The sequence below is a fragment of the Camelus bactrianus genome, chromosome 10 (genome assembly GCF_048773025.1).
Source record: "Camelus bactrianus isolate YW-2024 breed Bactrian camel chromosome 10, ASM4877302v1, whole genome shotgun sequence".
NCBI classification, from domain to species: domain Eukaryota; kingdom Metazoa; phylum Chordata; class Mammalia; order Artiodactyla; family Camelidae; genus Camelus; species Camelus bactrianus.
In genome coordinates this window covers 47,900,983-47,926,728 of record NC_133548.1, presented here as the reverse complement: position 1 = coordinate 47,926,728, position 25,746 = coordinate 47,900,983, and the positions used below count along the sequence as shown (strand labels likewise).

General features: G+C 54.7%; 1 protein-coding gene across 1 annotated transcript in view; it reads right to left on the bottom strand.

The window, feature by feature from the left end:
• ARHGEF17 (Rho guanine nucleotide exchange factor 17) overlaps window positions 1–24,067 on the bottom strand; it is a 55,297-nt gene extending 31,230 nt beyond the window's left edge. Inside the window, exon 1 of the mRNA XM_074372591.1 lies at window positions 20,468–24,067. Coding sequence (XP_074228692.1) covers window positions 20,468–23,656 — 3,189 coding nt within the window. The 5' untranslated portion in view covers window positions 23,657–24,067. The remainder of the gene's footprint in view (window positions 1–20,467) is intronic.
• Between the last annotated feature and the right edge of the window lie 1,679 nt (window positions 24,068–25,746).

Genomic DNA, 25,746 nt, shown 5'->3' with positions numbered 1-25,746 from the left:
CCTCTGTTCTAGGCATGGATGCTGCTGGAACAAGGCAGAGATGCCCCCTCCCCTTTGGCGTTTACAGGCTTCACTATCCGTGCCTAGAACAGAGCCCAGGCTTTAGTAAGTGACGTACATATTTGTGAATTAGTGTATGAATGAAAGCAAGTGTCAGTGTAATGAGTGTGCAACAGCAAGTTCAGAATGTCCATGTTTGATCCTCCAATGAAGGAGGGGGCCAGAGAAAGGACTGTTCCTTCCCATTTTATATATGGGCACTGAGGCTCAGAAAGGAAAGTGTCTCATGACCCCCAGGGTAGCAGGTAGTCAGCTGAGGCTGGAACCAGGCCCTTGGGGCTTTTCTACTACAGCTTGTTCAAAAGGGCCCCCACCTCCCTTGCCCCTACCCTACCCTATTCCAGGATCCAGGGGACAAGTTCCATCCATCAGTCACTCTGGCCCTGGAATGAGCCCTGGTAACCCTGGCCCAACCCAGAGCCCAGGGAAGCCCCTTCCATCACACCAGACAAGCCTAGGGTGGTGCCCAGGGGCAGTGACCATGCCCTGTTCAATGATCCCTTCATCCCAGCCTGCAGGGTGCTGTCACTGGGCTGGGGCCATGCTGGCAGAAGTGGTCTCTGCTTTAGGCTGATCAGATGCAGCCTTAGTTTCTAAGCCTTATTGCACTGTATCAGCAACTAGTGATCAGCCCTAATGCCTAGGCAGCATGGTTACCTCTGTGTGTGTGTGTGGTGTGGCCACAACAAGATTCACAGCTGAAGGTCAGCCTGAGCCAGATCCACTCTCTGAAGACAGTAGGACTAGGGCCACCACTTCCAGGAAGGTGTCCTGATAGCCCAGATCTGCCAACTTCCCTCCTTCTCTGAGCTCCTTGGGCTTCTAGAGTTGCAGCCTTGAAACCTTAGTCTCTCTAGGCTTGCTATCATGATATGGACAATAAAGGGCAGCACTCAACACTTCACAGTCTAAAAAACGCTTGCAGGGCCTAATTTCATTAGATCCTCACAGCATCTCGGTGGGGAAACCAAGACTCAGTGAGGAGCCATAACTTGCCCAGGTTTTCAAGACTAAGAGGTGGTGGGCCTGGGGCCAAATCCCCCCTCTGCCACCAAACTGCTTTGGACCTGCTGTGGGACATCCAGTAAATCACTTAACCTTGCTATGCCTAAGGACAGGAAGAGAGCAATGGCATACAAACAGGAGTTAATCTCTCTTGAGGGGGTTCCTATGTACTGCTTACAGGTACTATACTGCTTAGGTATTTATTTTAACCTCGAGATCAGCCTCCTGGGTGGGCCCTGTTATTACTCTGCTTTACACAAGAGGATGATGGGCACAGGGAAGTTAAGGGCCTGGCTCAAGGTCTCACAGCAGATGGGATTTGTGCCACCAGAGGGCCAAGGAGTCAGGCTATCCACACCTATTCCACAGTACAGGAGAGGGGATACCCCAGCTCAAGGGAGTAACCCAGATAGCAGCCCAGGCCCCCAGCACAAGGAGAACACTCATACTGCCTTCGAAACAGCAGTGGAATGACCACAGAGTGGAGTGAATTGTGTACTCATGCAGTTCTTTAAAATGCCATGGAGAAATGTTCAGTGTAATATTAAATAAAAGAAGCAAGAAGCGTACATATGGCACCATCTCAACATGAAATATACATGTGTATATACAAGGAGAAAAGCCTGGAGGCAAATACACCACACACCAGAATTTTAACGGTGGGCAGGGTCCCTGGAAAAAGGAGGGCAGAGCCAGAGACCACGCTGCACTGATGGCTGCCCTGACCTCTGGGAAGCCCCTATCTGTGCCTCAAAGAGCTTACTTAGTACAGTGCCTGGAACAAAGAACTCGCAATAAAGATTGGCTGTTATGCATAACCAGAGAACCTTAGAAGACAGGTCATCTCAGAGGTCGACTGGACCAGCCCCCCAACTCAGGGGAGACATCCCTTGGTAGCCTTTGCTTGCACACCCGCAGGGTCAAGGAGCTTACCCACTACAATGGTACCATGGTAGCTCAGTCTACTAGGGAGCAGGTCTGCTTGGGAGAAAGCCCCAGCTGGGCTGGGCCCCTCAGTCCCTGGGTAGCCTTAGCATTGGATGGTGGTGACCTTGGAAAGGATCATCCATCTCCCATTCTAAATCCTCTGGTCTTAGACCCTTCAATGGGGTGATTCTCCAGATGCAAGGTTGGGAGGGGCTTTCTGGCTGGCTCTCTTGGCCCCAGCCCAGGAGATGACCTCTGTCCCCAGCTACTGTCTCTGGGATGACCAAGGAGCATTTGCTGCATTTGTGCCTTTTCTATTTTCTCCTTTGGAAAATAAACAAGAAATCAGCTGGGTCTGACCTCCTCCCTACCCTACACCCAACCCCTCCAGTCCCCCAGGGGCAGGAGGCCCTCTTTTCCTCCTCCCTGGACTAGTGGAGAACCCCAAGAGGAGAGGCCGTGTGAGCTGGCTGTTGCCATGGCAATGGCAGGCCTGGAATTTGACCATGGGGCCCAGGAGTGGGGGTGGGGAGTTGGTACAGGTCGGTCTGGGGGCAGGGAGGAGAGTCTAGAGGCCCAGGAAAGCCAAGAAGAGCAAAGGCAGGAGGGGGTCACGGTCCCTTCCATGGCCTCAGTTTCCCCATCTGTAAAGAGGAAGAGGCATGGATCTCAAGATCTCTCTTTCCAGCTCTAATTCAAACAGTAATCTGGGTGAGGGCTGCAGCGGGGAGTGGGGAGTAAACAGAGCAAGGCCAGTTGCGCCTTTGGTGCATAGGGACCCCAGGGGACAGGGACTTGCCCCACATCACACAGCAAGTCCAGGGCGATACCAAGACTAGATCCTGGGGGGTGGTCTGTACACTCTGGCTTCCCTGTTTCTCCACTGGAGAGGACAAGGATGCCTGCTTCATGGTGGGGGTGGGAAGAGGACCTCCAAAAATGGCTATGGCTGGGCTGGGCCCACAGTCCTGAGACAAGGGACACTGTGCCTGCCCCCAGCAACCCCCCGCACCCCTGCATCCGGAAGGCTGGCAGATGGCCTGCCGCCACCCCTGCCTGCAGTACCAGGCTACAGTGAGTATTTTTAAATGGGTGCCCACCCCTCTTTGCCTCTTTGCCTTCCAGCCTGCCTACTCCAGGAACACAGTGAATTCTGCTGCCAGCCACCCTCCATTTCAGCCAGGCCTGAGTGGGGACTAGATCCTTGGCTATCTTCTGTGCCCCTGCCTTCAGGCAACCCTCTCCTGATGGCCAAGTCCTTCCTCACAGTCAATCCAGGGAATCAGGGTGATCTTGAGTCCCTTCAGCTATGGATACTTTAGGCCCAGATAGGGATGGGACTTGTCCAAAGTCACACAGCGCAGATGAGGATTTGGGAATGCTATGCCACCAGATTGTGCCCCATCTCCAACTGTCCATCAAGTTATACTGGTGCTGCCCCAAGCCATTCTCACCTCTCTGCCATTGATCCTCAACACCTGCAGCCTTGCTCCCCCAGATGGCCCTCATAACCACCCCAGAAAGATGCTATTCTGACCAGATCACTCCTTATCTTAAAATGCCAGCCATCTGAGAAAAAAAAAAAATAGAATTGGAGCCATAACTCACACTACACACTAGGATAAATTCCAAATGGATCGAAGATTTAAATGTAAAACACAAGAAAGCATAAAATACCAGAAGAAACTTGGGAAAATTGCTTTATAACCTTGGAGAGGGAAAGGCCTTTCTAACCATCACTCCAAATCCAGAAGCCATAAAATAGAAGCTTGATAAATTAGACCACACAAAAATAAAAACTTCTGCATGGCAAAAATACACCATAAACCAAGTTAAAAGTCAAGTGACAAATCAGAAAAATATCTGCAACTCATAACCCAGACAAAGGACTAACCTTCCTAATATTTTAAAGGTTTCTAGAAATTGATAAAACAAAAGGCCAACAACATAATAGAAGTATGGGCAGAGGATGTGAACAGTTCACAGAAAAAGAGAATTCAAATGTCTCTTGGACATGTGGAAAGATGCTCAGACTTCCTCATTATAAGACAAATGCAAATTAAATACACTGCCCATCCATCAGATTGGGAAAACACTGAAAGGTCTGACTTGGTGAGGCTGTGTGGCAGAGGTGGACCTCGGTGAAGAGCATCAAAATTAAAATCACATACACCCTCTGTCCCAGCAATTCCACACCTAAGAAATTGCCATAAACATACACCAGCCCCCATACAAAATAACCTATGAACAAGCTTGTTCACTGCAGCACTATTTGTAACAGCAAAAGACTGAAAATAACCTAAATATCCTTTAATATGTGGTTAAATACAGTTCGGTAATCTGTGCAGTGAGACACTACGCGGTACAAGAAGGAATCTGGAAGCTCTAGGAGTACTGATGAGGCAAGATCTGCAAGTGATACTCAGTGGAGAGCAGTGTGGACTGTGTACCACATCTGTGTGGAAAGTGGGGAAAAGTGCATTTGCTGGTGTTTATATATAAAGGGATTCACTAATAACTAAGAACTAATAACCCAGTGTCCTGGGGTAGGGCAAGGTGGCTACTCAGGGGAAGGAGACTTTTTACCCATTTTGATTTTTCTTAACCACATGAATATATTATCTATGAACATTTTAAAATATATAGATTGAATTTTTTAAAACTTCATCTCATAGTCCGGCCCCTTAGTCTGCTCCCGGCTCATATATTAGCTTTGAACAGCCTTTGCAGCCCTCATCCTCCTCATCCATCAAAGGCTTCGCTTCAGCCTCTTCCTCAGTAACCACCCCTTCTTTACACTCCCTCCTGGGTGGGGAACCCCTGGGCCCCCCCAGCCTCTGGCATCTCTGTCCCAGCCCTGATCACCCCTGGGGTTGCTATCTGTGCAAGTGTCTGTGCATCACCCCATGCTCCCACCTACATACAGGTCCAAGTCTTGAGAGGCTCCAGGTGAATGAAGACAATGAAAGAAAGGGGGACTGCTCTGGGACCCTGAGTTTGGTCTTAGCTTTCTCCCTCCGGTTTCCTAATTGGTCACCTCTTGGACAATTCCAGTCTCATCTCTGGGCTTCTCCAGGATGCTCTCCCTGCCTACCTTGCAGTCACAGAGTAGCTCAGCACGCCAGTCCTTTCTTTGGAGAATTGTTGAATTCCTCTTTCATAGGCCACTCCCCCCCACTCCCACCTCCCTTAAGTTGAGCGACCTCAGGGCTGGGCTTTGACTCAGCCAGAGTTTGGAAATGAGTCCCCAGCCTGGATGAAGTCCCCGGGTCTGGAACTTGCTGGGTGACACTAGCAATCTTGCTCCTCTCTGGGCCACAGATAATGTCAATAAAGAGAGGTTGGCAACTGGCAACTTTACAGAAGGGTGGGGATTTTTGCCAGTAAGAATCTGGCAGAGCCCCAGGCCCACATAATCCCACCCCACCTCTGTGTAGCCCCTTAGGTCCCTTCCTAGGGTAGCTGCCTAAAGGGAAATTTTGAGCCTCCCTTGGGAAACTAGGTATAACCCTCCTCCTCCAAGGATGACTCTCTAGGCTATTCTTGGTAACTCCATTCAATTTGCTCCACCCTAGGACCCCTCCTTAGCCAGGCCAGACCACCTCCCTCCCTCTTCTTCCAATTTACATTATGATTTCCCACTGACCCCTAGTGGTCAGTGGTCCAGCCCAGCCACTACAGGCATTACCACATTTAATTCTCACCAAAACCCTATAATAAATGCCATCACAATTATCCCCATTTTACTGCTGAGCCACAGATGGTTTAAAGTACTTGCTGATGGTCACACAGCTAAAAGGAAGAGCAGGATTTGAACCTCAGCTGTCTGGCTCCACTGTGCTCTAACCATTACACCAACGCAGTTGGACACAGGATCAAATGCAAGCACTCAGGCTGACCCTGACACCCTGGGTGACCTGGCCCTTGCTGACCCACTAGCATCAAATTTCCCCACCTGTGTCATACTATGGCTGCATCATGCTCTGGCCACAGTAGCTCCTCTAACCTATCATACTCTCTTACACCCTAGGTCTCAGCATCTGCTGGTTTCTTGGCCTTCACGTTTGGTAATTTCCTGCCCATCCCGTGTTTTTGGTGGCCAAGGAACTGGAAGCCTCAGCTGTGTGGCAGGCCAAGTTAGGCCAGTGCCCGAGGTGGGCAAAGCCTGGGTCCTGAGGCCTTGGATCCGCCAGGCTCAGAGCCCAGGCTTTCTCCTGCCAGCAACTGTTCATGCTTCCTTTTACTCACTCTCAACTCTGGGGAATTCTTCCTGATTCTAACCTAAATTACCTCACCCTAGAGGAGCCCATGGGACTCCTGAATCTCTAGAGAATTTGTCTTCACCTGCTCCCGGTTAGTGACTGAGCTGGACCAGATAGCATGCCTGTTCCGGGAGCATGGCTGGCTGCCAGCTCCTACCTCCCACAAGGGGCCTATACCTTCCCAGGCAGCAGCAGTTGGTAATCAGGGTCTTCACACCGTTCTGACAGCTCATCCTCCTGGTCAAGTGGGGCTCAGCCCAGCTCTAGAGGCCGCTGGTAGCGGGGCATCACCTGCTAATAGGAACCCTAAGGTGGAGTGCTCCATCAACCTGGCTCCCTCTGGAGAACTGGCCCCCAACAGCCAGGAAGCCTGGCTGGGTTGAGCTTCTGAGCCTGCAGAGAAACTAAAAGGAGGGGCTTGTCCAGCTCTTAATCCCTCCACCAGAGCCCCTCTACCCCAAACAGAAATTCTCTGCCTGAGTCCTAGGGGTCTCCATGAAGTACATGGAGTACATGGGGGGGGGGGGGGCAATGTGGTCAAGAGGGCAGACACACCCCCACCTTCACTTAAATCAACAAGGTTCCAAGTTGACCTATTTTATAGCTCTGTGTTAAGATTCCTCTAGAAGAAAAGGTTCTACTATTTTTAAAAGCTTGGAAATTACTACCCTGGGATCAAATCCAGACTTTCTGTGCCGGCGTTCCAGACTCCCCAGGACCCACCCGACTTCTTCAAACCAGGGAGCTTTCGTGGCACCCCAGTCACACCAGGGCTTTTCCATCAAAGGCCTCTGCCTTCCGGGTTCTCTCTGCCTGAAGGGCCTGGCCCCATTTCTGCCTATTGGGGCCCCGCTGGTTCTTCAAGGCTCCAGCCAGTGCCCCACATTAGCCTCTCACCCTCATCCCTCTTAGCCTCCTTCTGATTCTCAGCTCTAGATGGGGCTCCCTGGGGCAGAATCCCTTCCTGTTTGTCCTATAGCCCATGTGCTCAACCTGCACACACAGGCACTAGCAGATGGCAGTGGAATTGTAATTTTAAAGGTTACCCTGGGGTCTCCCAACCCATTACCCAGGCTGATCCCAGAGTTAATTACCCAAGGCTAATTAGAAAAGCTAGAAGTAGCTGTTCAGTCAGTTCAGTTATCCACCCTAGTCCTCAGTCAGATCGCTAGGCTTCCCCCCGGGAATGAGGTCCCACTCCAGGCAAAAAGAAGGCTGAGGCCCTCTTCCCAGTCACTCAGGGCTTTCAATGCAGGGATGAACTGCTCTGTTCACATCACCCCAGATGGATAATGCTGGCTTACATCACTTGTTAAGTTGACATCTGGCTGCCCATATCTACTCCAACTTCACTGTCATCAAACCTTGCTCCAGGCAAAGTATGAGGGGTTCTCAGGCTAGGGTTCTCACCTCTGATTATCTGCCCAGATGTCTTTGTGGGTATAGAGGTCTTCTGGGGATCTCGTGTGTGTGTGTGTGTACACACACACTTATGTTTTGTGGACCTCAGGCTTTGCTCATGTTGGGGTGGGTGGGGGTCTACTGTCAACTTACCCTACAGCATGGGAATTGTTGGTTTCGGTATGTCCCCACTCCAGCCTGCAGGCTTGGCCAGGGCTCCTCTTTTCATTTCCAGCCAGAGCTCAGGGACCAACACTGGGTGTTTCTTACCCAGCACCCAAGGCCCAGGCCTGGCCATACAGAAAGTGGCCTGATGACTGAGGAGAGGGGGCCATAGTGCAGCCTGAAGACCAAGAATTAAACTCATGGGATAGGGCTTAGGGCTAGGGGCCCAGAGGGAAAAGACAGGGCAGGAGGCCGGGGGTGGGGGAGGCGGCCTGGGCTGGCTATGGGTCCGGGCCTCTCTGGGCTCTTTGTCCAAATATGGAAGGTTTTTTTGTCTCCATTTGAGTCACGCCGGCCATGGCCCAAGAGATCTGCTTTCCAGATACTGCAGGCGGGACTGCGCCAGCATTGCCTGGCCTGCCCACCTCCCCCCTTCTCCTGCCTGTAGCTCAGCTCAGCACCCTTCCAACCTCCTGAGCCAGAGCTTTCTCTACCTGCCAGGAGTCCAGCACCCACCTCAGAGGTTCTCTAGCACCAAGAGAAAGGACCCTGGGCCCATAACAGGAAGAAACATTTCCTCTGCCTGACCATCACCTCCTTCCACTCCTCAAGGGCCCCTCCTAGTCAACTGAGCCATTCAACTGATACTTACTGAGCAACTACTGTGTGCTAGTTCCCGGGACTAGGTCTGTGGACTGTGAATCCAGCAGAGTGAAATATGTTCCCCATGTCCAAAGTGAAATACGCTCTTTCTTCCCATGTGCTCACCTTGGTGATGACACCCCCCCAGCAGTCCTGAAAGCCAGGTGCCTGGGTCATGTTCATGGATTCTGGAACCAGACTATCTGGGCTTGAACTCCAACTCTTGGTTAGCTTTCCTAACCTATGCAAGCTACTTCACCATGCTGTGCCTTGGCTTCCTCATCTGTGAAACAAGGAAACAGTCCCTCCCTAAGGGTAGTTGCGAGGATTAAATGAGTGAATACGTGGAAAAGACTCAGACCAGTGCCAGACACACAGGAAGAGCTTTGCTACCATGACTGATGACTCTCTATCCCCTGACCTGAACCATATTCAGGCAAGTGCTGTGGACTAGACCACCTCAGACTTTCCATCAGCTTCCTCCCTGACCTCTCTGCATTAGAGAAGATTCTCTCCTGCAACCTTGGAGTGAGGCCAGCCTAGGCTCCAATATCACCTCACTCCTTCTGGGCTCTGGGATCTGAGCTTGGCTCCTCACCCTCTCTGGGCCTCAGGGTCTAGCTCCCACCCCCATTCCCAATTGGTACTGGCTTAGATAGTACCCTTTGCCCAACTGCCTGGTTGCTCAGGCAGGGCGTAGCCCACACAGAGCTGGGCATGGTTGGTGGGAAGAGCTCAGGGTAGCCTAGGTACTCCCCAAGGGCAGGGCCCAGCTCTTCTCTTCCTGCCTTCCCCAGTCCCCTCCACATTATTTAATCAATGTGTTTTGATGCCCCACCGTGTGCCAGGAACAGGAAGGCTCACATGGGTGGGGCCACTTGGCCAGAACCAAGCTTTGGGTCATAGGGTAAACCGGGGGTCCCACCCACATCTCCACACCCCAGAGCTTTGAGGTCTGTCTCCCCCACAAACAGAACAGAGTTGCAATAGCTGAGTCCTGGGGCAGTAGAGGGGAGAAGGGTTCTTGACACCCAGGCTGGGATACTGCCCTATACAGGGCCCTCTTCCAAAGGCCTGGTCCTGGCCAGGGGCCTCTGTCTGGCTCTGTTGGAGGCAGGGAGATGTAGAGGGTCAGAGGAGACAAGAGACAGACAGAAGGAGCAAGACCAAGGGAGGAGGCAGGATGAAGGGCAGAAGAGGAAGAAGAGAAGAAAGCCAGGAGCCTGCTGTGATGGAAAGGCCTGGCGTGAGTAAGCAGAAGAAAGAGGTGCAAGGAGGAGGGCCTCACAGCCCAGGCCCTGGGTCCAGGTGGGGAGGTGGTGCAGGCTGGGATGAACTGCTCACAGGCCCTTCTCCTCCTCCTCCTCCAGCCTTGGGGCCAGGCCCAGGACTATTTTTAGCCAGGGGCTGAATTTAGCTGTTCCCTCGGAAATTCCTCACCCGCCCCGGGCAACGCCCCCGCTGGCCTTGGGGAGAAGCGTGGAAGCTCTGGTCCAGGCAGGAGGAGAGAGGAGGGCCTAGGAGTAGCAAGGAGCTAGAAGGGTCATAGGCCTCTGATGAGGAAACTGAGGCTAAGGATCAGGCCCCAAATCTGAGTTACTCCTCTCCCTACAGCCTCTGTCCTACTCTCCTCCAGGAAGGCCTCCAGGACTGTACAGCTACAGAATGGCACTTGTCTTGAGGTCTATGGTACAAATATCATGAGGACCCACTGTGAGCACTGCTAGCAAGGCTGCCTGCCTGTCCATCTACCAGTTACTCTTCCCCCAGCTCCTGAGAACCTGCATGTCCAGACCTCTCCTGGGTTCTGCCACATCTGGAACTCCCACTTCACAGATGGGGAAACTGAGGCCAGGTGCCTTGTCTTGCATCATAGCCAGCCAGACAGCACAGGCCTGCTCCTCTCCTGCACATGCTCCCTACCCAGGCTGCTCCCAGAAGGGCTGGATTAGGGGTGCAGCCTGGAGCTCTGCTGTTCTTTGGTGACCCTACTGAGAAGCAGGGCACTTCCGCTGGAGCAGGAGGGACTGAAGTTAGACAAGAAGCATATGGGACCCAGAGGCAGGGAGTTGAGCTGGCTCAGAGACCCCTCACCCTTCCAGAAATGCAGAGAAAAGTTCTGCCTTGAGGCAGGGATGTCTCAGAGGACACTGCATCCTGTCCCACTGCCTCACTCTCTAACCTCAATAAGGGAGGCAGGCCCTACTCCCCCTACCCAGGTTTCTGATAGGGCCTCTGAGACTAAGTTTAAATGTCAGATTTTACCTCCAAATTATCTCCCTAGTAAGTCTTTTTCTCAATCCCTGTATCACCTGCTCCTCTAAACTCAGGCTTATCTCCCAGCTCCCTCCAGTCCAATCATTCCCCCACAACCAGAGGATGCTTTCTAATGTACCCATCTGACGCTGCTCCTCCTTAGCTCCTCATCTTCCATAGCTCCCCACTGTCCACAGGACAAAGCCCCAACCATTTAACTCGAACTGGAGGCCTTCAACCTGGTTTCTGCACACACAGCCTCTCCCCATGTGCTCTGGCCAAACAGAGACCTCCCTGCCCTCTTGGCCCCATACATACATCAAAGCTTCCCTTTCCACCTGGCTCAGCCCAGCTCCCTGAAATGTCAAGTGACCCAAGAGACGTCTCCTCCTCTCTCAAGAACTCCCAGTGGCCCTTGACACCCGGCAGTGAGCTGCACAGGGCAGATTGCTGGGCCTGTTCCGCTACTGTATGGCCTTGGGCAAGACCCCTTCCCTGGCTGGGCCTCAGTTTCCCCTCTGAATAATGCTGGTTTCTAAGAATCTTTCTGGGTGGACCATTCTGGCATTCAAGGCCTTGTCACTCTTCTTCCTTCTCCTGCCTCCCGGCCTGCCAAGAAGTTGGATGTCTCATCACCAAGCCCCACCCAGGGAGACAGGGAGAGAGACAGAGGGGACAGTGAGAAACCAGGAGCAAGACCTCTGTGACACAGGCAGCCAAGAAAGATGGAGCCAGTAGGATTTGGGGCGGGGGGAGTGGGGTCCCTTCCCGTCCTTCCACCCTTCCCTTCACATCTGCTCCTTGACCTCCAATGCCCTGTCCTGGGAAAGGATTAGATGTTTGTCCAAGGGGGCTTGGGGGAGGGGTCTCAGCAGTCCCAGGAGGCCTTGCTTTGGGGCTGGCTGGCAGCCAGGACCCTAGGCCTCCCTCCCTCCTGCTCCACACTGCTGCTCGGGAGCAGGGCCTGCTCACCCCCTGGGAACCAATAAACAGGAAACAGACACCAACCTGGTGCTTGCTCCCTCAGCCTGGCCCCCTCCATCACAGTCCCCACCATCACTGTACCCTAATTGCCCTCCCACTGGCCCAAGACCAACCCCACCTCTCCCTGGCCACAGAATCTCAAAACCAAGAAGTAACAATCTCAAATGCATGAAATAAATCAAGCTAAGAGGTAGGGCTTCTGGAAAAAAAACTCAGACTTCATCTTGAAACCACGAGATTCTACACTCTGAACTGGCAATCTCAAAAGCACACACTTTAAAGTGGCCACATTTCTGAGAGCTCCCAGACCTGGGGTCACGGCTGATGGCTCCACAAGCATTATCTCTTCAGCCCTCACAGTAACTCCTTAGCATCCCCATTTTGCAGAGCAGGAAACTCAGGCTCAGAGCTGAGGTGCAGTGACTTGTTAGATATCACTCAGCTGTAAGTCAGTCAGGTCTGAGATGTCAACCCTTATCCATCTGATCCCAAAGCCCATGGAGCACACAGACCTCAGATTCCCTGCCTTGGAGGGACTCTGAGCCCAGAATAGGAAGCAGAGGGGACTAAGACCCACTTCATAGTCTGGTTCCAATGGGTCTGGGGCTTCTACTCTGCTCTGCTCCCACGTTGGGCCTGGTGGTAACAAAATGGGAGGGGGAGCTGGAGAGAGAAGCAAGATCAGTGGGCACTCGCCTCCACCTAACCACCCAGCCCCTCTCCCACCACCTGCCTCAAAAGGCCCAGACTGCGGGGCCACCGACCCCACCCAGATGTAGCCAAGGACTCCGCCTGCCCTCCTGTCCAGAGCTTTGTCCTCTGCTTCATCGCTAGAAAGAGATGCTGAGAATCTGAGCACCTCGGAGTCAGTGTCTCTTAGAATCTTAGAATCCTAACATCTTAGCATCTCAGTCATGAGGGGAGAAACTAACATTTCTTGAGCAAACTCTCTTGGCATTATTTCATTTAATCTTAATAATAATCCTTGGTGGAGTGAGGGGATAATGCACCCATTTTATGGACTCAGAGGGGTCTGTAAATGCTTGCCCAGGGTCCCAAAGCCAGCCCAGGGAGAGAAGGGATACAGACCACACTCCTTACCCTCCACATGCTGCCTTCCAGGTGCCACCTCCGGGGCAGCACCTTGGCCCCTCAGGGCATGAAGGGACTCGATAGGCCCTCTGGTCCAACAGCACCAGGGTCACCAATCCCCAACACAGAGCTCCCAGCACATGGGGATAGGGAGCTCCTCTCCATCTGCCTTGAGTCCAACTGGGCCAGCCTGGCAGAGACTTGACTCCCCCTACCCCACCCCTACCTTCCCTCTTTGCCCTGGCCCTGAAGTCTCCTGCCAACTGCCCTTCTTGGGACCTGCTTCATCCCAATTTTTAGCCAGCTGCCTCTAGAAGCCAAGCCTGTCTGCAGGGGACCCAATGATTCTTCTGTCCCTCTCCCATCAAACCAGGGCTCAGCCACTGGACCCCACTCACTTCAGAGGGCTAGGACCATCTTGAGAGCTCTTGGCAAGCAGGGATAATGTCCACGCTTTCCCTCTGAGTCCCTACTGCCCATCAAGGGGTTCAACAATTGATGGCTGAACGAATAAATGACAAATGACCATGGAAAGAAATGAACGCAGGATAAATGCAGTGGGCCTGAGTTCACTGGCTTTACCCCATATCAGCACCTACTGGCGGCTCTGGCTCCCAAGACTCAACAGACTGGCCCTCTGCCCACCTGTGATAGGCAGAATGGGCCCCCCAAAGATGTCCATGTCCTAATCCCCGGAACCTGTGAATGTTATTTTACATGGCAAAAGGGGCTTTCCAGATGTCATGAAAGATTTTGAGATGGGGAGATTATCCTGGATGATCCAAGTGGGCCCAAAGTAATCACAAGGGCCCTTGTAACAGGGAGGCAGGAGGTCTGGTACAGAGTGAGAGATTTGAAGATGCTAGCTACTGGCTTTGAAAATGAAGGAAGGGGCCATGAGCCAAGAAGTGCCAGCAGCCCCCAGAAGCTGGAAAAGGTAAGGAAATAGGTTTTCCACTAAAACCTCCAGAAGGAATGCAGCCCTGCTAACATCTTAAGTTTTAGCCCAGTGAAATCCATTGCTTCTGACCTCTAAACTGTAAGATAATATTTGTATTGTTTTAAGCCACTAAATGCATAGTAATTTGCTACAGCAGCAATAGGAAATTAATACACCATCCATCTGCCAGCCTAGACCCTGGAATCAGCTCATGTCCCTCCCACCTCAGGTACCTCTGAAGACTCATCCTCTCACTCTCTCCCTGCCCAGGGAATGTCTGAGAGCCCCGTGACTTCCCCAAGCCCCAGAGGAAGTTTTAACATCTTAGTGGCAGAATTATCAACACTTTGGACAGGCCCCAGAGTGAGCCCCACTGCCTGCCATGAGTGCGGGGCGAGAGGCCCCCTCCACATGTGTGGAGGTGGACAGAGCCTACAGCAGCAGCTGGTAGTAGGGAAAAGCACCCTGGGGGTCAGGCCTGGGGGAGTCCAAGCCCTAATCTGAGCCTCAGTCTCCTCAGCAGCCTAAGGGGGCTGGGAGCCAAGGTCCACCCACCAGCACTTCAGTCTACAAGTTGGGATCCTACTAAGGACAGCTGTTGCTTCTCCCAGCAGGAGAGGACGTTTTTCCTGGTGCCCAAGAGCATGGAGGAATCTGTGGCTCTGAGAGGTGAAAGGACTTACTTAAGGCCACACAGTAGTAAACTGGAGAGACTAAGGCTGGAAAATAGGCCTCTGGACCCCTAAAGCAGACTTCCATGCACCATACCAAGTCATCCCTCCTGAGCCCCACAGTTACTGGAGGGGGGCTCAGATATCTTGGCTGAGGCCCTAGGCCCCTGCAAGTCATGGGCTGGGGCTCATTCAGCTCAGAACATGGCAGCCTGGCAGTCTTCCTCTGCCTCTGTCCACCCCTGGAATGCCCCGGAGGCCTAGGGGTGGGAAGTGGTGGGGGTGCACAGAGGATAAACTCCCATGGGGGGGTGGGGCATGGCTCTAATAGGCTCCTGCTTCCCAGGGGACCCAGGGCCCCCGTTTCAGGGCCTGCCAGCAAGGCGCCAGGCTGCCTGGGCACATTTCCCAATAAGTACGCCAGGGCTGCGAGCCTTTCTGGGAAACATGGGCTCCCCCTTCCCCCACCCTTCTACCACCATCCCCGCCAACTCTGCTCAGTGAGAACTCTGTAGGGCCAATGTATGGCCTGGGAGTCAGGACACCTTGGGCCAAATCCTGTACTTGGGCAAACTTCTACCTACTCTGGGCCTCCTTCATCCATGTACTGGGACCAGATGGAAAGGACAGGGCTGCCTTGGGGTAGTGTGAGCTCCCTGTCTCAGGAGACATGCAAGTTGGAACTATCACAGTGGATACAGAGGAGACACCAGTGGGATAAGGCACTGTCACCTGCCTCACTGGGGCCCTGGGCAGCTACATCCTCCTAGCCTTTGAGCCAGGCCAACAGAGGTCTGCAGGGGGCGACCAGTGCAGCCTATTGCCCCAGTCTAACCTGGGGGCTTTGTCAATCTTCCCTTCCCCACTTAGGTGACCCCTCACACACTGCCCAAACACAGGAGCTATAGTAGCTCTATGTTCAACTTGAAAGCTGGAGTCTAAGCCCTTTCAAAGCCCTCTTGTCTGCAGAAATCCACTACCCTACTGCCTCTGCCCCAGCCCAAGCCACCATCATCTCTTGCCCAGATTATTCCAGTAGCCTCCTGACTGGCCTCCCTGATCTCACCCAGGGCCTATGCAGTCCACTCCCACAGAGTGGTCAGAGCAGACTTGTGAAAGCCTAAGTCAGCTCAGGTCACTGTTCTACTCTGAACCTTCCAACAGTGCGTGTCCCATCTTACCTCAAATAAACACAGAAGACCCCCTATTGGTCTATGAAATCTACCTCATTTGGTCCCAACCCATTTCCACCCTCCCTTAACTCTGACCTCATCTTCTACTTAACTCCATCCACACAATCCTCTTGACTTCTACCTCAGGGCCTTTGCACTTGCTGTTCCCCTCTTCCCTCCAAGACAGCCACCTGTCTTGCTCTCTCCAGGCCTCTGCTCCAATCTCACCTCAGAGAGGTCTTCTCAGACCTCTTAATCTAATATAGTGCCTCCTCCCTATCATTCTCTATTCCCTTATTCTGCTTTCTTTTGCTCCCCAACCCCCATCTCTCCCTGATGAACAATGTCTCCATTTACAGACAGGTCTCCTTACTAGTCTGGAAGCTCCATGAGGCCAGACCTTTGTTTTGTTTGCTCCTGTATCCCAGGGACTACAAAAGTGCCTGAGTGTCTAGGGGTTCAGCAAGTATTTATTAAATGGATAAATGCACAATTTGCCATGTTCTTTCCCACCATCTGGCCTATGCTCATACTGTGCCCTCCTCCTCGAACCCTTCCATCTCTTCTCTGGATATTCAAACTCTTCCAGTTTTCAAGGCCAAGCTGCAGAGCCTCCTCCAGGAAGCCTCTCCTGACAGCCCCCAGGCCAGTCTCTCAACATTTTATAGCCCCTTCTAGGCTGCTTCTAGATCCTGAATACTCTGAGTGTTTCAGCTCCCCAGACAGCCTAGGGGTGACTCCACCCTACTGTGGGGCAGCATGTGTAGCCTGAGAGATCATAGATGAGGGGGGCAAGTCCTTTCACTGGGAAGGAGGCTGGGGACAGGATTAGCAGCAGCCTCCTAGCCTCCCAAATCCAGCTGGTCCTGGAAATGTGGGGCTGGAAAATGTCAGACTCAACTCTGGTTCCCCCCCAGATTTTCCCTTTTGAGAGGCAGAGGGGAAGAATGACCCATTACTGGGCCACACTCCCCCAGTAGTCCAGCGCCCTTAGGAAGGAGTGGGGAGGTGGCGGGAATAAACAGAGGAAGAGGACAGCCCTCTGCTTGTCCTCCCCCTTCTCAGCCTCCTCCGGGTGGGTGACAAGACATTTAATTATAGATATTTGGTACCGCTCAGAGTTCCAAATGCCCTAATCGCCTCCCCTCCCAGAACCAGTTTCCATGGAAAAATCATAGCAAAGAGCTAAGGAGGGAAAGGAGAGAACCCCCACCCCCCTGGGTTCCCTGCCAAGGAGAGACAGAGAGAAGAAAGGTGACAAAGAACTGCAGCTGGCCTGGCCTTCCACATGCAGCAAGGCAGGGAGCTGGCTGGGCAAGCTGGGAGATAGGGGAAGAGTCTGCTGGGGGAAAGATAAGGGGGTGAGGCAAGGTCAGGGTGGTGCTTGGACATGGCTCTGCCTGCCTTACTATGTGACCTTAAAGTCGGCATTCTCCTTTACGAGTCTTAGAGTTCTTTCCACCGCAAACCCAGGCCCCAGTGAATTAAATACCTACCGTGAAGCTGTTCAGACAGTTAGGGGTATGCAGGTAAGCCCCCATTGCCTCCCCAACCCTGCCCCACTACTCAGATGGCAGGCCAATCCCACCAAGAAACAGGGACCCTCAGGCCCCTTCAACTCTAAGACACTGACATTCTAGGATTCAGTGGGAATTTAAGAGTCTGCAATTCTAAGAATTCAGCACTGTGAGATTCCCACAGCTTTCACATTTGAAGAATGAAACATTCAGAGTGTCTGGCATATAGGAAGCACTTAATCAATGTTGGCCGCTGTTACTGCTGTTTCAATATACTAAAGATCTGTGAGTCCATCCATCTGATTCTGAGACATAAGTCACTTCCAGTTTCTGGGCTATCACTGTCACTTCTGTCAACTGGATATCAGGTACCTGAGGGCAGAAGGTTGGATCACAAGATTCTGTACTTTAAGGCCAGGGTGCGGGAAGCCTTGGGATGAAGAATCGCTGATCATCCAGGCTATGGTGGCCTAAGTGGAAATGACAAGGAGCGTGGGAGGGGGCAGGGCAGGGAGGCTCCACAGCTGGGCCTCCTCCCCGCAGCACATCCGCAAGCAGGCGTTCACGAAGGCAACCATGAGTTATCCTTCCTTCCCTGGGCTCCGAGGTTCTTACAGCTGTTGCATAGAGCTGCCTTTCCCTCCCTTCAGCCACACTCCGACTCATCTTGTTACCCTTGACTACACTGCAGGCTGAGCCCTTCCTATAGAGCTTCAAAGACCAGGAAGTCTAACTACCCACTGTACAGATGGGAAAACCGAGGCCCAAGATGACTCTGTCCAGGTCTCAGAGAGACTCATAGGCTGAGCCAGGCCTGGGTAAATACGAACTCTGGGCTGGGAAAGATCTGACTTTGAGGGACTCCCTGCAGGCTGAGGGTGTGTCAGAGGCCCACTCTGCCCCGGGGACTCTCCTGTCGGCCCCTGACTGGCTTCACACTGGTTTCTGCCTCATCAGCAAAGTGTGACTGCCTCTTCCCTTCTTATTCTGGAGCCCACACCACACCATCTCCACCCATCACCACAACTCAGGAAGCGTGACTGGAGGCCCAAGCCCAAAACAAGGGAACATTGTCTCCTCCATGTAGGCCAACAGGAGGGCTGGACAGCTGCTCCCTACCTTCCTGGAGCTAGAAGGAAGGGGACAGCAGGAGGATTCTGGCCAGCAGATGGGAGAACTTCCAGGCTTTATGAGTGGGTGGGGAATTAGGGGATGGTGAATCTCTTTTGAGCTGATTCAAGTCCGCCAGGTTATACTGAGACCCATAATGCCTAGCCCTGTGCTCAGAAACCAGTGTGGGGCAGGAAGGAGGTGCCAAGGCTGGTTGCTGAGAAGCAGTTGAGGCCATGGAGCCAGTTTTTGCCCCTCTCTCCTTCCCCCAGGGAAAGAGTGATCACACCACCCACTCACAGTACACAAGCCTGCCAGGCAGAGACTATTACCCTCATTTTACAGAAGGGTAAGGGATGTGACTGATTGTAGGCCACACAGGAATCTGAAGCCAGGGTTCACATCCTGCTCTTCCAATGACAGACTCACCAGTTCTCTCCCCTAAGCGGGCCTGGAGAGGTAGGAGGACTGGAGTGGGCAAAGGCTTGGAGGCTGGAGACAGCTTCTTTTCAGAGAAGGGAGAAGCCTGTGTTATGGGCAGATATGTTCCACCTCATAAACCCCTGGGGGAGGGACCCCTAAGCTTTTCCCTGAGGTCAAACTAAGACAAGGGGACAATGTGAAGGGAATAGACCAGGAACCAATTCTGCAAAAGCTCCCACCTCCTCTCTGGGTCTGAATGCTTCTTCTTAGGAGCAGCCCCCTCCCTGAGTCCCTTAATTCCCTCCTACTCTCTCCCCTAATTTACCTTCCAAGTCTTCTAGAGGAGATAATTATATGGGAAAAGCATCTGGGGAAGGGGCCCCTGGCAGGAGCTGCCCCTGGTCTCACCCTCCCCAACCCCACCGTGTTCCAAAGACAACTGGCCCTGGCGTTAGAGCACCTGAGCTGTCCTACCAGGCTCTCAGAAGGAAGGACAGGTCCCAAACTTCCCCTCTCCCCACTTCCTGCCTACTGACTCTGCGGCCTCCTAACCAGAGTTAGGACCAGGGGCAACTAGAGAAAGGGAGAAACAGGGAGAGAAACAGAGAGAGTTCAGGCAGGTCATGAGAGTGCTGAGAACTGGGGGATGACCAAATTAGCCCAGGGTTTACAGTTTCCAGCCTCCTCACTCTTGGCAGGGAACACAATGGGTGTGCAGGCCATGGCCGAAATTACCCCAGGCCATCCCTACTCCAGGGCCAAAACCCAGTGCCTTGAATCCAGTTTCCAGGGTATCACACTGCCTAGAACTCATCTGAACCCCCGGCCAAAACTTGAGGGACAGCTGAAGTCATAAGGCAGAATTGGAGACCTCAGGGAGACCGAGCCCCCAGGGCCTGGGGTCTGGCAGAGAAAGAGGGAAGCATCTCAGAGTCACCAGGAAGTGGGTGGTGGGGGAGAAGATGTAAGCGGGCAGGAAGGGGGACCAGTGCCCCCAACCTAAACCAGAGAGACAGTCCTGCCTATGGGGGCCAGAACTGCTCCCAATCTCTCTCAAGGCCCCTCCTTGACTCTGCCCTCCCTCAGCGGCCCCCAGTATAATCAGAAGAGACCTTGACAGACCTCAGGCCAGAAGAGTCCCCCAACTCCAACCCACAGACTCCTTACAAATCTGTGCAGCACAGCTGGATGAGGACATAGGCATCATCTTGTCCACATCCCCTCTTGATTTCACAGAAGGGGAGGCTGAATTACAGAGAAAGGACAGGGCTGCCAATGTACTTTATGGAACCCTCTCCACTATTCCATAAAGTAATGCCCTGTACCTCTCCAATTTTCCCACGGACAGATCCACATTTTGATCTGCTACAGGAAAGCCACATGAGGAAGGGCAAACCCATGTCAACTGTGGGCCCCCAAACTCAAACATCCTATAAGGGGTCTGGCCAATAGGGCAGCAAGGCTCTTGAGAAAGCTCAATGAGCCTTACATCTCCTTATATATTTATAACAAAGAACAAGATAGGAATCTTTAAAACCAGTCCCTGAAAAACGTCTAAGGGACTAGATTAGAATTCCTTTTAATTATCACCCAGAATATCTTGGAGCAGCTAAGAGCCTCTGACATTAGTACCAGCAGATGCCTGAAGCCTCTGGGGCCCAAGTAGACAGGAGTCCTGTGTCATTAACATTCTTGAAACTACCTAGGCACTTCCAGGACCAGTGAAGCTCCTTCAGACCTGGGCACCTGTCCTCTGAGCACACTCAAAAGGCTCCTGCAGAAGTCACTGTCCATGGCCCTCCTTCAGCCCCACCCTGAAGGCCCCCCCACAAAGACTCACCACTTGTGGCTTGCTGCAGCACTTGCTGGCTGGAGCAGGCTCACCTGCGGCCCGGGCTGCCTCAGGTGGCTTGGCCTCAGTAGAGGGCGGTACAACCTGAGTCAAGCAGGTCATGTCCACTGGCACTGGGGCAGGGACCTCACCGGAGTGGAGGGTCAGCATGTGCTGCTTAGTGATGTCCTCAAATGATGGTGCCTGCAACATGGTGTGGGCTTGGGCAGGGAAGCCCATGGGCTCTGGCACAGCCACAGGGGGGCCAACGGAAGTTGGCAGCTCAGGCATCATGATAGGTGTGAAGGTGGCAGGCACACTGGCATGGCGAACATGTTTGGAGGAGGGTCGGGCCCGAGACAGGCTACCAGTCTGGTCCTGAGTGCCCTCCTCTCTCTGTAGCTCCTGATGACTGCTCCGGGCTGGGCGCTTCTTGGAACCACGGCGGATGAGCCGTGGGGACAGAACGTCAGCCAGTTTAGGATCAAGGTGGAAGTCATGGGCAGTGGAGGGGGCAGGTGGGGCCTTGGGTAGGGCCCTCTCAGACTGTGCCCGGCCCCTGGCAGCACTGGGCTCTTCAGGTTCTGCCTGCCGTTCTGCAAGGATGGGCTCACTGCTGGATGGAGGTAGCATGGGCTCAACCTCTCGGATGGGCTCCCCTCCAGGGCCCTCAAATCCAGGACCAGCCAGCTCCCCGCGGCGGCTGGGGTCACTCAGAGATTTCTTTTTGGGGGCTTTGCCAGCCACTCTGTCATCCACCACACACCCCAAGGTACCAGGCCCCTGAACAATGCTTTGAATAACCTCCTGATATCCCTTGCTCTCTTCACTGCCCACAGACCAGTCACTGTGGCCGCTGGTCAAGCCCTCATCCACAGCTGGGGCTGCTGGAAGCCCTGTCTTGGGGCTCAGAGAGCCCAGGAGGTTGCTATCCACAGAGAACCCAGAGGGGTCCTCAGAGGTGGTGGCCCGGTGGCGCTGTGGAATTGGGTCACTCAGAGACCTGTAGGCCTCACCTGCCTCTCCGTTGTTCAGTTCAGTCCCACCAGGGCCTGAAGGTGGGACTTTACGTCTCCGGCGGAGGGCACCTGGTGTGGGAGGGGTATCAGGAGACACTAGGGCCCACCCTCCCAGACCATCTTCAGCCCCAGGGCCATGATGGTTGGTCTGGGCTGAAGACGAGGAAAGGGGTCGCCACACCCCTGTGGTACCCAGGCTGCAAAAGGCTGAAACAGGAGGCTCAGGGTCCGCCCCAATGCCCTCATCTGTCAGAGTGGACTCAGGGCCGGAGAGCTCTTCCTGGGACCGCTGCCCTTGGGTTATGTCTCCTGCCCAGTCAGGGCTTCCGGGGGGGACATCACTTCCATCATCCTGCTGGGCACCCATGCGCTGGATCTTCTCAAAAACCTGACGGGCCTCCTGCACATACTGATCCTGGACGACAAGGGGCAGTGGGTCGTCCTCGGCACCTGGGCCTGCCAGCAGGAGTTCAGAGGAGCTGGGCTTCAGGGCACCAGTGCGGGGTAGACGGCGGGCCATGGGCTTCTCAGAGCAGGTAAATGACTTTGCCCTTCGAAGGGTGGCTGTCAAGTCCTTCAGTGTGGGGCGGGTGCCAGGTAAGGCTGGGGCTGGGGTGGGCATGGGCCCAAGTTGCCCCACTGGGCTACCGGCTGATGGTGAGTCTCTGCCATCTAAGGGGCCACTCCCAAGGTCCCCGGGTCCCCCACTTGGCTTTCGGACCCTCAGCTCTGAAAGGTCTGAACGCAGGAAACTGAGCAGCGTCAGGGTCTCTGAGGCGATATCTGGATTCGACAGGGACTTCCGTTGCCGGCTCTTGTCCAGCTCCAATCCTCCATTCCTCAACACCCTTGAGGAGCCCACAGGTCCCTTGCTGCGGGTTCGCGTCTGGGGCCTTAAGAGCCCTTCCCCAGCTCCGAAGCTAGGGGAGCGATACACGCCCCAGCTCCCAGAACCCCGGCTAGCCCACAGGTCCTCATCCTTGAGGGTCTCCGTGCTGGAATAACGGCTGCTACCACGAGAACCTGCAGGGCTGGCCAGGTACGCGGGGAAGCTCACCTTGGCCACGCGAAAAGCTCCCCCCACGGTGTCGGACAAGGGCCGAAGTCCTTCCTGGGGACCTGGTACACAAGGAGAGCCAGTACCCCATTCCGGGGGTCCTTCCTCGATAGGGGCTCTTGGAGATATTGAGGGATCGGGGCTCCTGGCTCGCCCTGCCGAGTCCATGCTGCCCAGATTTAACCCATAACTGTCCGGCTTACAGTCCTTAACCAAGAGGGAGCTTTCAGGCCTGGGCCCCGGCCTCCCTCTCCAGCAGTGGCCGCCCTCACCGTCTTGGTCCTCGTCACTGCCTGAGGAGTGGCCGCCGTGGTAGGCCGGACTCTGTGCCCTGGGCAGCGGGGGCGGCGGACCCTCCTCTTCCTCCTCGCTGGAGCTGGCAGCCCGACTGCGGCTGACAGGATAGGAGGAAGCAATGGAGGAGGAGCAGGAGGCCCGGGCCCAGGCCTGCGGTTGGGAGAAGCTATGCCAAGAATGTAAACCATCCACCGGACGCTGCGCTCGCTCCTGTTGCTGCTGCTGCTGCCGCCGCCTCCTCCCCTCGGTCCCTGGGCCGGGCAGCGGCCGCGTCGAACGCAGGCCCGCCAGGGGGAAGCAAGTCCTAGGAGGTGGCGTCGGTGGCTGCCGGGATTCCCGGGTCGGGGGCTCCCACGCGGCACCGTCGGGGCTGGGTGTCCCTGAGGCCTCACAGTCGGCACTGGGCCGCCTGGAGCCAGGGCCACTGAAGAGCTTGCGCATCTCTGTGACGCTGGGCCAGGCCCCGCGCGCGGCTCCCTCCGCCGCTTCTTCCGCGGCCGCGGGGGAGACGCCCCCGTCTCGGGTCCCAGTGGAATTGTCGTCCAGACGCGGCGCGTCGAAACGCCTGGAGAGCTGGCGCACCGACGGCGAGAGGCTGCGGAGCGGGCGCGGCTGCGCGGGGGCGGCCGGGGGCCCCGACGCCAGCTTGGACACGCGCCGGGAGGGCTGGCCCGGGACGGCCGAGGCCGGCCGGCACGAGGCGCGCCGCCGCAGCCCGGGGGGATCTGTGGCCTCCTCCCTCGGCCCGGGTCCGCCGCTCCAGCGCTCTAGCAGCTTGAACGAGACGCTGCGATAAAGCGGGGACCGGGTCGCCCCGTCCGCCATAGTGGCGGCACTCACTCTGGGGGGGCTGGCCTCGGGGAGCCGCGGCCAACCCCCCCTGCGCCCCCGCCCCGAAGGAGCGCAGCGGCGGGAGTCTGAAGGCTTGGGTCCCGCAACCGCAGTGCGAGGGGGTCTGCGGAGAGCGCGCACAGACCGGAGCAGAGGTTTATCTGCCGCGGCTCAAGTTTCTGCGGCCTTGGGAAGCATCGGCTCCATCCCGTGCGACCCCTCCCGCCTCAGCGTCGACTCCTGGGCCCAGCCCCCGCCTCGCCCGGTGAGGCCTGGAGCATCGCGGCCCGACTCGGTCTTGGCTGGATCCCAGCGCTCCGTTCCTCGGCTTTGCGCCCGCCAGCCGGCCTGGCTGCTTCCCCTCGAGCTCCCGCTCCGGCTCCCGCTCCCTCCCTCTTGGCTGCTTGCTTCTCACTCCCTTTTGTTGCAAATAAACTTTGCGGCTGAGGAAAGGGGGTGGGGGGCGGGGCCTCGCGCCCAAAAGAGGGGGTGGGCTCCCGGCGCACGCAAGGCTGGGAATCCGGAGTTGGGGTGGGGGAGGGAATCGGGGAGGAGCCAAAGGAGAAACAAGATTGCTTGAATACAGGCAGACAGAATCGGCCCTCCAGATGAGCCCCTCGGGAGCTCAGCGGGCTGAACTGTCCCCCGACCCACGCACTCGGTCCGACACAACGCACACTCCGGATGTGGTCAGCTCCGCGGAAGTCCAATCAGGGCAGCGCACTCACTGATTCCGGGCGGAGACACCTCCTGCCCAAGGGACCCGAACATGGCAACTTCGGACCCACTAACTCTCGTACACACCACGGATACTCAGGTACACGCAGAAACACCCTCCTAGCAGAGAAAGGTCGGGACTTGCCGCCAGGGGGAGCAGTGCGCGTCGCAGACCGACCTGGGCGATACCCGCTCCCTGTCCCGCCCCTTCACTCCGCCCAGGCCACGCCTCCTACCAGGTTTCCCATCTGTAACTGAGACCGGGTCCAGCTCCTCGCGCTCCCTAACGCCCCGCCCATCCCACCTCTGCGGCCAGTCCAGCAATGACTGTCCCCCGGACCCTCCCCCAATCCTCCCCCCATCGCTCCAGAAGCTCCACCCTTTGTGACCACGCCCCCACGTTTCCAGCTGCCCGCCCTACCCAAGCTCCTCCACCTTCCCCCGCCCTCTAGGCGCCTCTCTCTTCGATGCTCCCCCTTCGCCCCGCCCCCTCCTTCCCCTGCACTCTGTGGTACGTGGCTCTTGCGCCCTCTACTGGCCAACTTCGCCCAACCCTTTGGAACCCTGGACTCGCTCGCCACCCCCACACCCCCATAGCCCCACCCCCTTGCCCCTGCCTCCTACACACACCAAAAAAAACCCGGGAAGTTGGAAAGACTTCACTTCCTTTACTTGCTTCTAGTCCTTTACTAGTCCCTTCAGGAACCGCTTCGAACCTAATCCCTTCTCAAAGCACACTGCCCCTCCTTCGGCTTCACATAAAAAAGGCGCTTCTACGGGAAGGCCCTTCCTCGATTTACCACTGCCAAACCTACACTCCTACCGGCAGCTGCTCCACTCTCCTGACAGGCAAAGTGTGATTCAATTCTCTTGCTTCACACTGATACAACCCTGAGCTCCCCTCCCATCTCTGCCCTAGTCTGGCTAGTGTCGAATTATATGTGATACAGAATAGGATTATTTGTAACCTTTTGTTGATGACACATTCTCACCAGTTGTTTAGTTGATTCCCACCAAAAAACCCAAAACAACCAGGGCCTTTACAATGTCCTACATCTCATTATATAGTCCCCCACCACCCATAATAACCGTCACCTCCTGTGTTCAACATTCCTTTGCTTTCTTTTTTATATAGTTTTATTGCATCTGTTTATTCCTTCAAAATATATTTTTTCACTTAAGTTACTTTTAACTTTATAAAAAGGACATCTTGCTGTGTATAATTTTGGGGGATTTCTTTGTGCTTAATATTATACTGTTAAGATTTATCCATATTGTTGCATGTCAGTACAGTACATTCTGGCTGCGTGTAATAGTCCAAAGTGTGCCTATAGCACAGGGTATTCATCCACTCTCTTGTGAGTGGG